Genomic DNA, 16,745 nt, shown 5'->3' with positions numbered 1-16,745 from the left:
CTTAAAATGTATCCTGCTTCCTTTAGAAGGTATTTCTTTAAACATAGAATTACCTGGAGAGCTTGTTAAAACATGGGGTGCTGGACCCCACGCCGTAGTGTCTGATTCAGTAGTTCTGGGCAGGGCTGGAGAGTTTGCATTTTTAGTAAATTCTCAGATGGTGCTGGTGTTACTGGTGCAGGGGCCACTGTTTGAGAACCACTGCTTCAGGGACATGCTTTCTGGCACGAACTCACATGAATGGGCCACACCCGTTCTTGTCGCGGGGGTGAGGAGGAGGTGTCGAGTTAACAACTATTGCCTCCACGCCTCTTACCGCAGATTATTTATTCCAGGGGCTCTGACCCATCCGTTCCTCTCCATGCCAAATGTTTTCAGCTCCTTGTGGATTTGTTCCTTGGCCAGGTCCTGGATCCGCTGTACCAGAAGCGGGGAGAGTTTTCCCTTTGGGTAACCCCAGAGGCCCTGGCCTGTAGGGAGCCCAGTCCTTCCTCACCTCCCTCCCAGCAGCCCTGGGTGCCTGCTCACAGCTCTCCTCACTGCCTGTCAGTCTGTGTCTCCTGCCCTCCTGGGGCTCCCTTCCAGGTGAGGGGCAGCCTTCTAACCTCCCCTGCCCATCATTTCCCATCTCTCCCCATCCCTCTCAGGATGCCCAGAGCTTTCAGCAAATCAGACTCCTGGTGGCTGCCTCACTTGGCCCAATATGCAGATTAGGCCCCCAGGGGCACCCCCTGCCATACTTTGTGTGTGTGTGTGTGTGTGTGTGTGTGTGTGAGAGTATGTTGTGTGTGTGTGACTGTATTAGGAATTAAGAGTTTTTCCTTTCTGAGAAGAACATACTTCTATTTTTATACAGGAGATTAATAGATAAAAGGAAATCATTTTGCAGAAATGAAATTAATGGCAAGACATTGGCTCCAGTTTTTGTTTGTTTTTGTTTTAGTTTTTTGAGACAGAGTCTTGCTCTGTTGCCCAGGCTGGAGTGCAATGGTGCGATCTTGGCTCACTGCAACCTCTGCCTCCCAGGTTCAAGTGATTCTCCTGCCTCAGCCTCCCAAGTAGCTGGGATTACAGGCACATGCCACTACTGCCTGGCCAATTTTTATATTTTTAGTAGAGACGGGGTTTCGCCATGTTGGCCAGGCTGATTTTGAACTCCCGACCTCAGGTGATCCAACCGCCTTGGCCTCCCAAAGTGCTGGGATTACAGGCGTGAGCTACCGCACCTGGCCTGGCTCTGTTTTAAATAAGAGATAACTGCAGTTATAGAAGGAAACCCAGGTATTTACAAATTTTCTTAGTAAATCTTCCATCAGTGTACTAAAGGGTCTTTCTACCCACTTAAGGAGCATGTAAATTTTTTTCCCTTGTGAGGAAGATCTATTACATTGTTTCTTTTCTATGCTTTTGTTACTTTAAAATGTCATTTATAATATTACTGATTGCCTCCATTTGCTTTCCCCAGAAAGTCCATTAGGATAAATACTTCAGGTGAGCACAGACTGCTTAGTGCTGAGATTCTGGGCGGTGAGTGGCTGACCTCACTGACCATCTGTTCTGGTCTGTTCTGGTTCACTGGGCCTCTGAAACTGTCCACATCTGGCAGAATCCCGAGGAGCCAGCCAGGACTGGGAATCACACTTCAGTTTCCTCATCTGTGAAATGAGGGGAGGGATGAGATGACATCTAGGGTGTGTTTTGTCCGTTTGTTTTGAGGTCTGATCACCTATAAAACGTTTTATTCTGCCATGTTTATATATAGCTTTCATGCACACATTAGTACACACATGTGGATACCCAAGCCGCTGCTGCCTTGATGCTTTGCCATTTGCCTGGGAATGATCACCGCAACTTCTAAGTGGTGTGTTGAACTTTAGAGTTTACAAAGGATTCCACATCTTCAGTGTTTTTGGTGGGCCTTGAGTCAGCCCCGTGAGCTACTTGCTGTATTGCCCCCATCTTATAGGTGTGAAAACTGAGACTTCAGAGCTTGAGTAGTTTCTCAGAATGTGGGTGCCACGCAAGTGGAGAGCCAAGGCTTGACTGTGTGTTTCCAGGAGCTCACGCATTGAGCTCCTCCCAGGAGGGCCACGTGTGCATGTTTTCCCTGTTTAATAATGACTGTTGTTCCACGACACCCTCGTGATGCTCAGAACTCATCATGGGACCCACCTGTATCCAAAAGGATTTGAGGCAGCAGAAATAAACTCCAATGGAAAAGTTAACTTTCCTCCCGCATTGACTAGTCACCAATCTTCCATCAAGTTGAGGTAAAAACGAAGGATGGACAAGGATCACCCTGACTGGGACAGCGTCTTTCTTTTTACAAAACATTGATCGCAAGGCATTTCAAGCATTCAGAGTAAAATAAACACCCATGGACTTGCTAGCCGGAATGATTACATGTTCACATTGGCTCCATTTACTTCATGTTTCTCTCAAAGAAATAAAAGATGGCAGCTCCCATCACAGTCTCTTTTGTCTCCCTTCCTTGATGGTAACCATCCTGTGACATTTAGGGCCAGATTATCCAAAATGCTCTGATGGATACATTACAAGGATCCACCAAGTGTTGAAATAAGAAGTTCTTTTTTATTGTGGTACAATATACATAACAGAAAGTTTGTCATTTTAACCATTTATAAGGGTACAGTTCAGTAGCAGTAAGTATATTCACATGTTGGTGCAACTATCACTACTGCATCTGCAGAACTTTTTTTTTTTTTTATCATTCCAGACTGAAACTCTGTGCCCATTAAACCATCACACCTCCTCCCCTCCTCCCCTCAGCTGCTGGTAACCACCATTCTACTTTCTGTCTCTATAAATGTGACTAATCTGAGTATCTCGTATGAATAGGTCATACAATATTTGTCCTTTTGTGTCTGCCTTATTTCACATAGCATGATGTCTTCAGGGTTCATCCATGTTGTAGCATGTGTCAGAATTTTATTCCTTTTGAAGGCTGAATAATATTTCACTGTCTGTATATACCACAGCTCGTTTATCCATTCATCGAGCAGTGAATGTTTGGGTCGCTTCTACCTTTTAGTTACAGTGAACACTTGCCCCTATGAACATGGGTGTAAATTGTCTGTCAAGTCCCTGCTTTCAAGTTTTTGGGTATGTGCCCAGAAGTGGAATAGCTGGATCATGTGGTAATTCTATATTTACTCTTTTGAGGGGCTGCCGTACTGTTTTCCACAGCAGCGGCAGCGGCAGCATTTTACATTTCCACTAGCAATACACAAGGGTTCTACTTTCTCCACATCTTCACCAGCACTTGTGGTTTTGCTTTTTGGTAATAGCCATGCTAATGGGTGTGAACAAGAAGTGCTTAAAGCATCTCCTAAAGGGGAAGAAACTGAGGCCCAGAGAAGGGGAGGATCACATGAGAGGTTGAGGTCACAAGCAAGTCAGTGATACAACAGGAACTAGAAGCTGGATCCCCTAACCCTAACCTAGTTCTTGCTACCAAAACACAAAGTCCAGTTTCCATCGCTCTGTGTCAGAGGGTACGCAGCCACGGCCACAGGCCAGATACAGACTTTAAGTTTATGTGGTTCGGTCCTTACTTTGTTTTTTTTTTTTTAAATTCAAAATAGTATCCACATTTAAAAATTAGGGGATTTTATATTTTAAAAGTCTGAATTTCTGATTTTCCCCCTAAAAATCAGAAGGTCTGGTAACCCTCAACCCACGTTCTAACTCAGCAACCAACTGTTGCTGTCTTTTGTTTTGTTTTGCTCTGTTGAGACAAGGTCTTGTTCTGTCACCCAGGCTGGAGTACAGTGGCATGATCATGGCTCACTGCAGTCTTGAACTCCTGGGCTCAAGTAATCCCACTGTCTTGGCCTCCCAAAGTGCTGGGATTACAGGTGTGAGCCCATGCCCAGCCCTATCATTCTGTAATGTCCTTCCACGCAGGCTAGTTCACACACTGGCTGGTCCTGGTAACACTGGAGTTTGCAGCCCTTTGCTTTTCACATCCATAGATATTCCTCATTCTGTGTGTCAGTAGACACATAGTTATGTTTAACATCACAGGCAGGTTCCATACTTCTTTCCTCTTTCCTCTACTCTGTATTGTCTTTGAATATCTTAGCTATTTCCTCACCATAAAAGTGAAATAATGTTGCAAATAAATAATGCAACATATTAACAAAGACATAATTGAATAGCCTGATTTGGAGACAGTGTGATGTGGTGGAGAAACACCAGCAAAGGTGTTAATCTTGACTCTTGCAGGAACTCCCTGGGCAATCTTAGAAAGTCCCTAACCTGTCTGGCCTCCTTGTATCCATGTGTCAGTTGCAGGGTGGGACTGGGGGATCCTCAAGTTTTCATGGGCCGGTCTAGTTAATAATGTAAAACAAAACCACTCACTTTGCATTGTCGGTGGAGTAGAGAAACTCGCTTTGCCCAGTTGTCTTCCCCAGGATGACCCCTCTGAACTGACCCTTCCTGTGGTCCCCAGCACACCCACCCTCTGCTTTCTCTTTGCTGACAGGTGCGGAACGACCTGACTGGCGTTCTGTATGGCGAGGACATTGAGATTTCAGACACCGAGAGCTTCTCCAATGATCCCTGCACCAGTGTCAAAAAGCTGAAGGTAGGTGTGGCTAGCCACAGGGTGAATGGCAGACTGATCTCAATGCCCTGGGTGCTCAAATTACCTGACTGTGAAAGAGCCTCAAGTATGGTCTGGGTCTCAAGTTCATTTCCACCTTGGCATCCCAGACAGGAGAAGCTCCCAGGAATTGGCTTCCCTTGGCTTTTCCTTCCTTGCTGTCCAACACTGGCCAGAGGTGCTGGCTGCAGGTGCACAGCCACTGAGCACTTTCCTGATGGTTTTCTATCTCTCAACACAGTGTCAGGGGCACACAGGGCACACATGATTATCATGTCTGTTTTGAAGAGGCACAGAGAGAGGAACTGTCTTGCAGAAAGACCACAGCAAAGAAGTCTTGTTGTTGCAACTGAAAGCCCAGGCTCCTGACCCCTATCCGGTGATACTCACTTTAGAAACAGGGTCAACTAGAAGTTTCCCCAGTTGTAAGTCAGTCTCTAACTTTCATTTGTCCATTCATTCTGCAAACTCTCTCAAACAGCTTTTATAAACCAGACCCTCTCCTGGGCTCATAGACATCATCGGCCTTGACCTTGTCCTCATATTGCTCCCAGCATGGTGACGAAGACAGAGAGACCTCTCAGGGGAAACAGGAACAAAGGGGCCTGGCAACAAAGGGAGGAAGTGACTCATCCCACCTGGGGAGAGGGCTCAGACAAGGCTCCATAAAGAGACAACATTTGGTGGTGGAGGAAGAGAGGGATCCCCTCCTACAGGAGCCCGGCATGGTAGGAGGGAAGATCAGAGGGTAGGGTAGGCATGCTCATCATGGCTTAGGATCAGCAGGAATTCCACAGAGGCAGAAGTACCTGGAGTAGGGTAGAAGGGAGGCTGAAACAGAAGTCAGTTCCCAGGAGCCTTGAATGCCAAGCTTAGAAGTTTGATCTTTTATCCTGGGGACTTCCTGGAGGTTTGTAAGCAGATGCCAGTGTCATCAGAGCTATCAGATTCCTCTTTCCCTCTCCTCCATTCCTTCAGGCACTCCCTTGAAGTCAATGGCATGGAGACCCCAGATGCCAACTGTCCCTTCTGTGTCCCTTCTGTCTCGTGTGGGTCCCAGGTTACACCAGTCAGAGCAGGTAGCAGCTTACAGCAGTTGCCTTCTAAATCCTCCAGTTCACAGATGGGGAGCCCAAAGCCCAGAGAAGGGGAGCAAGGAAAGCAACACATCAGTTGTCTACCACCTCCTTCAGAGCAGACACAGAGCCTGCGGGTGACATTTCAGCCTCGGGAGCCTCTGCAGATGAGGACACAGTAGTCAGGGAAGGGCCTGTTTGACAGCCGAGGTGGCTGGAGCCAGGTCTCCCTCTTGCAGTGTCACAGGCTATGTGGGGCCTGGAGGATTCAGGGGTGGGGTGGCTGCTCTGCAGGAAGCATCTGGGGCAGGGTTGGGAGAGGAGGGGAGGGCCTGCAGCTGCGCTGACGTTCTCATGCCACACGCAGAGGCATCTCCCCATGCCGGGCACTTGAAATAGCTCCCTGAGCTCCAGAGGCCCAGCATCTACAGACTTTAATGTTTAAAGAACCTTTGTGTGCAGAGCAGAGATACTAGTTGAAAGTCAGCAAGAAACTGGGGATGAAACTGGGCTCTCTGCCCATCAACCAACCAACTCCAACAGAAGTAGCACCGACATTAACCATAATGAAAATAACAGCTGAAATAGCCACCTTTCCAGTGCATTGACCACAGGCCAGGCCCTGTGCAGAGCCCTTCACTTTATTTGCTCATTTCATCCTCCCCAAAGCCCTCAGATGGAGGGAATTTTTGTATTCCTGTTTCACAGATGTGGACTCAAGACTCAAAAAGGTTAGCAACTACCCCAAGACACCCAACTGAAAAATGGTGGGTTGGGATTCAAACCCATGTCTGGGCAATGTCATGGCCCAGCTTTCTCCACTGCCCTGCATGTACTTCTGAGAAAGGATACTGGCATCACATAAGCCAGGAGAGCAGCACCAATGACAGAGTCCTCATCTGTTGGCAAAGGCTCCCCTCACCCAGACACCTGCACAGCTCCTTCTTGTGCCTCTTGCAGTCTTCGTCCAGTCACCCCCTTCTCCCAGAGGCTTTCCCTGAACACTTTATTTAAAAATTGAAATCCCTGTTCCTCCAACTCCCATTTGCCCCTTTCTGCTAATTTTCTCCTCCATTTCACTGATCGATACCTATTTTCATTTCCTGGGACTGCTGCAACAAAGTACCACAAACTAGGTGGTTTATAACTACAGAACGTGCTCTCTCAAAGGCTTAGGACTCTTCCATGCCTTTCTCTTGGCTGCTGGAGTCACCGGTAATCCTTGGCAGTTTGTGGCTCACCACTGCATCACACCAATCTCTACCACACATGGCATGTCCTCTCTTCTCTTTATATTGTCTTTTTAGGACACTGGTCATGTTAGATAAGAGCCTCCCCTATTCCAGTGTGACCTTGTCCTAACTAGTTACATCTGCAATGACCCTGCTCTCAAATCAGGTCATATTCTGAGGTACGAGGGGTTATGACTTCAATATACACAATTCAACCTCTAACAGTATCTGGCCTTCTATTCTTTTTACCTGGTACTTTATCGTCTGTCTCCTCCCATTAGAATGTAAGCTCCAGGAAGCAGAAATTTCTATCTGTCTTGGTCACTCTTCTATTCCCATCACCAAAACCCCAACCTAATTTGCTCAACTGTTTGTTGAGTGTATGTGAATGAAATACCAAGTCTGGACAAAATGCACCAGAGGATACAAGGATATAATACTCAGGAATGACGGGAAGGTAGTTACTTTTGGAAACCTCAGAGGAAAAGCAAGTTTCTGAGTTCTTGTGGGTTAAGATGGAGAAGGAGGTACAGAGGACAGGCAAGAAAACCAGATATCAAATGGTAGAACTGGAATCTGCATTGGAGGTAGTAGAGAGCAGAATTAAAGCTAAGAAAAATAAGAAATCAATAAGGTGGAGGGCAAACTTGAGATACTTTCCCAAAATTCAGAGGAAATCGCCAAAGAGATCAATCCAGTGAGATAAAGGATAACAGTTGTGGGTACTGGAGAAGGGAGTTTTCCTAAGGGAAAACCAGGACAAAAACAGAACCAAAATCCAAAGCAGTAGAAATGGTAGCAATGAGCACACCTACCATTCAGATTTTGGTCCTTAACACCATTCTCCAGTAAAAGGAACCAGGGCTCCTTAGACAAATGGCTGGTTCTATGGGGCAGGAAATAGACAAGATGATTCTGGGGTATTTTGTAACACCAGAAGGTAAGGAGTAATACACATACTGGTGGAGCTGTATCAAGGGAGTACAGTTGCTGATTGACAGAGCTCCCAGTGGCCAAAGCTGGAACAATTTGAACACAAAAATTAAAGTAGTATTAGAATATAACCCAAAGTATAAAGTAAATCTCCACCAGTTTACTCTTACGTAAATGATTGACTAATAAATGGGAGATCATAGGCAAATCTCCTACACAGAAGAATTCAAAATAACTTACATAGATACCTCACACTCCAAAGAGGTAGGTCATAACTACACACTTCTTAAGTTACTTTGTTCCAAAGGGTACAGTAGGAAAAGAGGGGGGATAAAAAAGAATAACTTGACAGTTGAGAAACCTGACAAACGTTCCCTGAGCCAGGCAATCAAGGTCAACGTCAGCAGTGATAAGTCACATTGAAAGCTCCCTTGACATAATGTGACGGAAATAACTTTACCTCTGTGGTCTTCTTCCCCAGATCCCATAACCCCAGTCTAGCCATGAGAAAAACATCAGACAAATTACAGTTGAAGGCCATCCTACAAAATACCTGACCAATACTCCCCCAAACTGTCTAGTTCATCAAAAATAGAGAAAGCCTGAGCCAAAAGGAGCTGAAGGAGGCATGACAACTAAATACAATGTGGTATATTCTAGATGGGATCCAAGAATAGAAAAAGGATGTTTGAGAAAAAGACTAAGGAAATCTGATTAAAGAATGGGCTTTAGCTAATAATAACATCAATATTTATTCATTGTGACAAATGCACAAAATGCTAATATAAAACATTAATAATAGGGAAAACTGGATGAGGGGTTGTATGGGAACTCTGTATACAGTCTCCACAATTTTTCTGTTTTCAAATAAGAAGGTATTTTTTTTTGTTTTTTTGTTTTTTTGTTTTTAATAGGAAACAAGCTTAAGTGGGCTCAAGACAGACTTAGAACTGTAGATTGGGCCATACAGAATTTCCATTATTCTACAATTTTTGAACTACAAAATCAACAATTTTATATGGAAATGTACAGACTGTATGAGCAAACTAGCCAGCTTCTGCAGAACTGGTGAAAAGAGAGTCATACTTAGACAGGTTTTGCCAAAATTTTGACATACTTAGTGGAGAAAATCTTACAAATATCTAGGCCAGGAAAAAAACAAACTTCCCATAGAGATGCAAAAACCAGGCCACTCTCCGACTCCTCTGAAGCATTACATCCCAGAGACAGTGGAGCAACGGGAGACATTCTCCACTGTATGGGGCTCACATGATGTTCCAGCCAGGTCCCCTTCTTGAAGCTAATCCTGAAGTGCGATGCAGCCAAGAGCGAGGGCATACTTTACGGCTGAGGTCGTGATAGAAATGGCTGAGCAGGGATCATGGGAACCCATGGAAGGAAAACGAAGTCTAAATAATTTTATGAAAGTGTAATGCAGATGCAAAAATTACATATAATTTTATACATAATGCAAAAATAGATACGGCAATAGGCATAATTGAGATATAAAAATCCAAATTACCTTCACAGGCCTAAGAAGAGATGAATTTTTTTAAAAAAGAGTGCTTAACTCCTGGCGTTAACTAGGAGAGGGACTCAAAAGAGACCATTTTGCTCATGAGTTTCATAATTAGAGAGATGTAAGCTAAAGAATGCTTTGAGTAACTCAGTGGTAAATATACCATAATGCAAACAGAACCTGAAGCTGCAGAAACACAAAAATAAAACAAAGAAAATCTCATCCTTGTTTCGAAATAGAAAGCAAACATGAAAACCAGAAAGCACAAAACAGATCATTGCAGACCACATACACTGATTCTGACCGGAAGTTCAAACAGGCCAAACTCATTATCAAAAGGAAAAGACTTTCAGATTGTGTTTCGAAACACGAAGTCTAGCCATTTACTTCAGATAAACATCCTGATAGGTATGATACTGAAAGGGTAAAGGTAAAAGGTTGAGCAGAGGTCTACCAAGCAAATCAAACTACAGCAAGAATCCCAGTATTCATATCAGACCAAAGCATGTTCAAGGTACAGGTGTCAAACAGGACTCAGGAGAGTCCTTTTCTATAGATAAGGCTTCAATCCACCTTGAGAATAACACACTCATAGTCTATTATTGCTTTAAATTACATCTCACTGAAATAAAGAAAGAAAAGCCTGTTAAAAATAGAGAGGGAAATTGACAGAAACACAATAGCGTTGGGAGGCATCACATCTCTCTCTCATTCTTGGACAGTTCACCCAGGCGAAAAAAGGCAAGAGCACAGAGGAACTGAATAATGAAATTAATAAGGCTGATTTAGCAGATGTGTATCGAAATTTGTATCAAGAAAGTCAGGAAATAAAACCATTTCTGTGTGATGAAGTCACGAGGCCCTTTAAGCTCATTCCAAGCCTGTTCTGAACAGGGGGTGGCTAAAGTTTAGGCTGTTTCCAGGCGGGGCTGGGAAGCCGCTCTGCACAGACCAAGTCCTTGGCACTCCTGGGGAGAGATCCAGGTGTCGGATTTCCCTTTCTGGACATTTCAGTTGCTTCATGCACCTTCCCCGAAGTGGCCTTCTGCCCTGTATTCGTATTTCCATTTTTCAGAAGAATTGGTGGTGCGTTATTTCAACCATGGGGCATCCACAGACCCTTATGTCTGGAACTGACATGAGAGGGGCAATTGCCCCAGTTCAGTCCAGGTGCTCTGGAGAGCAAATATATTTGTGGAAAGAACAGGAACTTTTAAAGAAAATCTTTTATTGTGAAATGAAACAACAATTTAAAAGCCACAGAAATCAAATGAATGTCTAAATGAATCATAAGGCAAACAGGACACAGGTCAGAGAACTTTATCAGATACCCCCAAAGTCCCTTCCATCCACAGCCCCCTGCCTCCACCATCAGGAACCCTATGCCCTACTTGCACAGAAATCACCAGCATTCTTTTTTCCTTTTTTGTCAGAACTCAGAAAGTATAGGGAATGCTGTTCTAGTTGTGACCCTTTGTTTTTTTATTGTAGTAAAATATATGTGACACAAAATTTACCATTTTAACCATTTTTAAGTGTTCATTTCAGTGACATTAAGTACATTCACAGTGTTGTACAACCATCCCATTATCTGCTTCCAGAACTTTTTCATCATCCCAGACAGAAACTCAGAACGGGGGCTTTTTGTGTGTGTGTCTCGCTCTGTCGCCCAGGCTGGAGTGCGGTGGCACGATCTTGGCTCACTGCAACCTCCATCTCCCGGGTTCAAGCGATTCTCCTGCCTCAACCTCCTGAGTAGCTGGGATTACAGGCGCCCTCCACCACGCCTGGCTAATTTTTGTATTTTTAGTAGAGATGGTGTTTTACCATGTTGGCCAGGCAGGTCTCAAACTCCTGACCTTAGGTAATCCGTCCGCCTTGACCTCCCGAAGTGCTGGATTATAGGCATGAGCCACCACACCAAGCATAACAGGGGCTTTTGAATCAAGTGGACCCGGGGTTGGACTCCATCCCCGCCTTGATGTCTTCCTCTGTAGAGAGGGCACTGGGCTGTCCCAATTGTGTGATGGTCGCCATATGCAGACTGTTGGGCTCTCTCAGGGACTGAAAAATCAGTAGTTGATATTATGTTCGAAACTTGAGAGACACTGGAATAGAGAAAAGATGAAATAATAAAACACTAAATAATAAAATTAGGGAATTTCAGGGAAAGAAGCCATGGAATTCCCTATGTTTTAATGAATACCTTAAAATAATAACAAAGGACTTTCTAAAATCCAAACTTCGAGACAGTAAGCAAAGTTGAGAGATTGTGAGCAATTTGTTTAGGGTCTCTGGGACCACAGAGCTTCCCTATTGCAAGTGAATTTACCAGAGGAGACAGGAGCCTTGCTTGCCTGCGTCAGTGCTGTGCCAGCAGGCACCTCTTTCCAGAGGGCTCCTCTTCTCTCTCTCCATCTTATCACAGCCTCTTCTTCTGACCTCATCCAACACTTCTGCTTCAACATCAAAGGAGGACACTTTTAAGCACTCCCTTTGTGCTCACAGATTCATGAATTCATTTCATCCCCACAATAACTTTATAATAGCAGTCAGCAAACTACAGCTCATGGGCCAAATCTGGCCCACTCTCTGTGTTTGTAAATAAAGTTTTATAGGAACACATCCATTTACCACAATGTCTTTGGCTGCTTTTGTGCTACAGTGGCAGAACTGAGTAATTGCAACAGAGACTATATGGCCTATGAGACCTAAAATATTTACTATGTGGACTTTTATAGAAAGTGTTTGCCACCACCTGCTCTGAAGATAGGTACTATTATTATCCCCATTTTATAGGTAGAGAAACTGAAGCTCTGGGAAGTTTAATAGCTAGCCTGAGGCCATGAAGCTGATTAAGTGACTGAGCTGAGATTCTAGCTCAGCAGTCTAGCTACGGACTGGCTCTGAACCTCCACGGCATGCCTCCCAGCTTCGTGTCCACCCACACTCCTCAGTCAGCAGAAAGATTCCTGCATAGCCTCTCAACATTCCAAGGTTACTCATACCCAACATTTTTAAATGACCTGTCTCCCCACATTTCTTCTTAGTAATAAAACAGGAATGAAGTGGCTTTGCAACCTACTTGCCTTAAGTGGAGGAGTGGTTAAAAAAAAAAAAAAAAACCACTAGGGAATGACAGAAAGACACAGACAAGCAGAAAGCTCTTATCTTTACTTTTTATATTAATGCAATATTTGGGCCCAGTGCAACATCATGAAGACCCTCTAAATTGAGCCAGGCTTTCTACTCTTAAAAAAGGAAAAGAAAATATGTCTCTGCCATTTAGAGCCATGTTTGGCTTTCTTTTTTGAGTGACTCACAAAAATAGCCCAATTCTCCAACAATACTAGTGGGGATCCTTAAGCCTCACATTAAGGGGACAGCTTTGAACAGAAAAGCTACTTGACTAGTCAGCAACAACTGAGTGTCCTAGAACCCCAGCAGAGGGGGGAGGGAGACAGGATCAGCCTAAGGTAAGGCCTCTCCAGAGAGGGCAGTATCTGCATTTCCCGTTGCTGCTGTGACAAATCTGAACAGCTTCAAGCAACACAAATGTATCTTACTGTCTGGAAGCCAGATGTCCTACATGGATCTTGACAGGCCAACATCGCAGTGTCAGTAGGGCCAAGTTCCTTCGGGAAACTCTAGTTCCAGTATCTAGAGGCCACCTGCATCCCTCAACTGGCAGCCCCCTTCCTCTGTCTTCAAAGGGAGCCATAGTCAGTGGAGCCTTTCCCACACTGTATCACTGTCTCTGCCTCGGCCATGTTTAAGGACCCTGTGAATACATGAATACATTTAAGGACCCTGTGAATACATTATCACCTGGAAAATCCAAGAAAATCACCCTATTTTAAGATCAGCTGATAAACAACCTTAATTCCATTTGCAATGTGCATTTTCCCTTTACCACGTGACATAACATACTCACAGGTTCTGGCGATTAGGATGTGGCCTTTTTTGGGGGGCTGGGGGAGTGGGGACAGGGTCTCACTCTGTTGCCCAGGCTGGAGTGTAGTAGTGTGATCACAGCTCACTGCAGCCTCAACTTCCTGGGCTCAAGCAATCCTCCCACCTCAGCCTCCCAAGTAACTGGGACTACAGGCATGTACTACCACACTCAGCCAATTTATATATATATATTTAAATATATATATACTTTAAAAATATATATATCTATTTTAAATTCCTGTTTTATTACTAAGAAGAAATGCGGGGAGACAGGTCATTTAAAATATGTATACTTTAAAATATATATATATATTTATATATGATATATTATATATGTTTATATAATATATAATATAATATATATTTATAAATATATATTTATATATTTTTTGTAGAGACAGGGTTTCTGCATGTTTCCCGGACTGGTCTTGAACTCTTGAGTTCAAGTGATTCTCCTGCCTTGGCCTCCTAATGTGCCAGGATTACAGGCATGAGCCACTGTGCCCAGCCAGGATGTGGCTATTATTCTGCCTGTCATACGTCAACTACAAAGATAGGCTTTGAGAGGACTGCCCTCCCCTTGCTCTGTGGGAAAGTCCTAGTGGGAACTGTGTTCTCCCTCTCAACTCTGGCCAAAAACAAGTCCTTAGGGAATTGACTCCCTTTTTCCCAACCAGATAGGAGAGACCTGAGGAGAACTGCCACCCCCACAGGTCAGGAGTCCATCCTGACTGCCTGAAACTGAAGTTCATACAGGCACCCCAAGGGGACGCAAAGCTGCAGAATAAACATGGTGCATCTTTCTCACAGGCCAGGTTTGCTCAGAGACATGGAGACGAAAAGGTATTATTTTTAACTTATGACATAGATACATTATTGGAGTGTTAAATATACATGAATTTTCAAGATACAAGAATAAACTTTAAAGAAATGCCATGCTTTCCACTGGGCTGCTGTGGGCTATTCCCTCTTCTCTCCCTTCCTTGAGAGTGAAGCGTGTGCTTCTCTGCCTTTACGGACATTTCCAGTGGGGGATGGGGTCTAAATAAGACAAATTTTAGCTAAATAAAAGAGACTACTCATTTTGGGTGTGGAATCAGTTTGTCAGAGCCAGGAAGGACTTTGGAGAACATTCTAGGCTAACCTTCTAGGGCCCACTCCAGGTCTGCAGCCAGACAGTTGGGGCACAGGACTGGCCTGGGCTTCCGAAGCCTTAGGCAGTGCCTGCTGGCCCAGGTCATGGCCAGCCTCTAACAGCTCAGCTGCCTTAGGGATTTATAGCATCTCATCTCTTTATATAGCATTGTGACATTTGAATTTTCAGCAGCCCAGCACAGTAGGTAGTCTGCAAGGCTAGGCTCTGAGAAAACAGGAAGCCATTGAGTGGGTCTAGACAGATGCATGGGTGGCAGGAGATTCCAGACAGCCCAGAGGTCAGGCTGAGGCTCAGGGTTGAGCTTGACCTTCCTTGCAAGATTCCATGCTCCGGAGGCAAGGAAGGCTGGCCAGAGGGCATGGTCCCTAATCTTCCTCACCTCTGCTGTCCTGCACTTTTAAATGCACACCAGTGATTTTAGTGGCTCAGGATTGCATTTGCCATTTATATCCTTTCACTTCAACATCTGCATGACTTTTCTCGATTAGCTGTTGCTGCAGATTGAGTGCTGAGCTCCAGCAGCTCAGACCCAGTGGGGTTTGCCTCCTCAGCTGGGAGGCAGTAGATAGGAGTGAAGGGTCAATCACTCAGGCTCTGGGACCACACCCACCTGGGACAAGGCCAGTGCCACCACCTCCTATTTGTGTGACCTGGCGTCTTAGGTTGAAGTCCCTACAAACAGAGCCGGAGATGCTTGGGAAAGTGATTTATTGAGGGAGTACTCTTAGGAGAAGGGGAGGGAAGCAGGATGAGGCAGGAGGGGCTCTGTCTTGGATGGATACTAGTTTAGCCTGGCCCCAGAGGGGTCTCTGGAGCACAGACAGCACCACAGAGCTGATCCCGCCTTTTAGCAAAGGGGCTGGAGTTTTCCACCAATGTGAGTCAGTTGTTGGCTGCTCTCTGTGGGGTGTGGGCATGGCATGGCTCCCATGGCCAGGAAGCTCCCCTTAGCTGAGGGCAGTTCTCCAGAGAAGGGAGTGAGCTGTCAGCAGCCCACCCTCACTGCAGCCAGGGCGGGTGTACCAGCCTCAAGGAGGTGCATCTGCCGTGGCTGTAGTGTTCTTTGGACCCTGCTTTGCTCATGAATCTTTCCAAAGTGAGTATAAAATAGCGCCCACCTCCCAGGGTGGGGCTGACGGACCGATTAGCACAACAGCTCAGAAAGGGCTCGAGAGTTGTTATTTTTATGGTGTTAAGATTGCTTGCAAACCGGGGGTACACGCTAGTTCTTTGAATTGGATTATCGTTGCTAAGTGTCGTGTGTGTGTGTGTGTGTGTGTGTTTAGCTCTCTTTAAGCATCCCAGAGACAAAGTGGTTCTAGATGAGGGATGAGACAGAGTCAAGACAGAGGAAAGGAAACCTACCCGGGGTTGGCAACATCAGACTCCTCTCCAGAGGGAGTTTAGTGGGCCTCTCCCTCACTCATCCCATCACTGGGGGGAGGGAGGGTTTGGGCTGAACACCCCTCCCCATTTTCCTACCGCATTCCCATGGCTGTTTCCTTCCACGTTTGCCCCTTTCCCGTGGAAGTAGCCTCTTGAGGGTGTGAACATAGGTCTCCATGTGTGGTCTCCAACCCTAGACCTGACCATCTCATCTGCCCCAACTCAGGTCATCTGCTTTCACTCCAGGAAGGCCCCTACACAGCCAAGTCCCTGGAAGGGCACAGGATTTTCCAGACCCTGCCCTCTGCCACGTTTCCAGTCCTTTGTGATATCACAGCTCTGATCTGTCACTATCATCCTCAGGGATGGTTATGGCTGCCCCTCCCTACCCCCTACTACTGCCTAAATTGCCCCAAGCCCTTTCAGCATAAGAGAATGGGCCCACACCCTGGCAGGGAGGCAGGGGGCTTGGCTGAAAGCAGGGGCTACTGCTATTCCCAAATTTCTTCTTTCTGCTCTCTGGACTTTCAGAAAAAGATACAAGCTATGCAACATTGAAAATTGATTCTGGAACTTTTACGAGAGTGTGCACATGTGTGGAAAACCTGTTATAATTCCCCAAATCTAAAACCTTTCCCCTCACCCCTGAATCTTCCAGTAAGTTGCTACTTCAGAGAGAAGAACCTGGTGTATCTGCATTTCCTACTCTCAGGATACCTCCTCATGCTCTAGAATGAACATATCCTAGTTTGAGAAGCACCTCAAACTCTTTATACTGCTCTATGGCGTCCCCCAAGATCCTCATCCAGCCTCATCCCCTGTTTGGCCTCTCCCCAACCCTGGATTCTGGGCTGCTCCT

At 45.3% G+C, this 16,745-nt stretch overlaps 1 protein-coding gene across 1 annotated transcript in view; it reads left to right on the top strand.

The window, feature by feature from the left end:
* The window catches only part of GABBR2 (gamma-aminobutyric acid (GABA) B receptor, 2), a 432,864-nt gene that overhangs the window by 215,296 nt on the left and 200,823 nt on the right, over positions 1–16,745 (top strand). Inside the window, exon 4 of the mRNA XM_011993760.1 lies at positions 4,511–4,612. Within this exon, the coding sequence (XP_011849150.1) occupies positions 4,511–4,612 (102 nt within the window). The remainder of the gene's footprint in view (positions 1–4,510; positions 4,613–16,745) is intronic.

This window comes from Mandrillus leucophaeus, unplaced genomic scaffold (genome assembly GCF_000951045.1).
Source record: "Mandrillus leucophaeus isolate KB7577 unplaced genomic scaffold, Mleu.le_1.0 Scaffold433, whole genome shotgun sequence".
NCBI classification, from domain to species: Eukaryota; Metazoa; Chordata; class Mammalia; order Primates; family Cercopithecidae; genus Mandrillus; species Mandrillus leucophaeus.
Note: the sequence above shows the minus strand (reverse complement) of the source record. Positions and strands in the feature narration are given on the sequence as shown.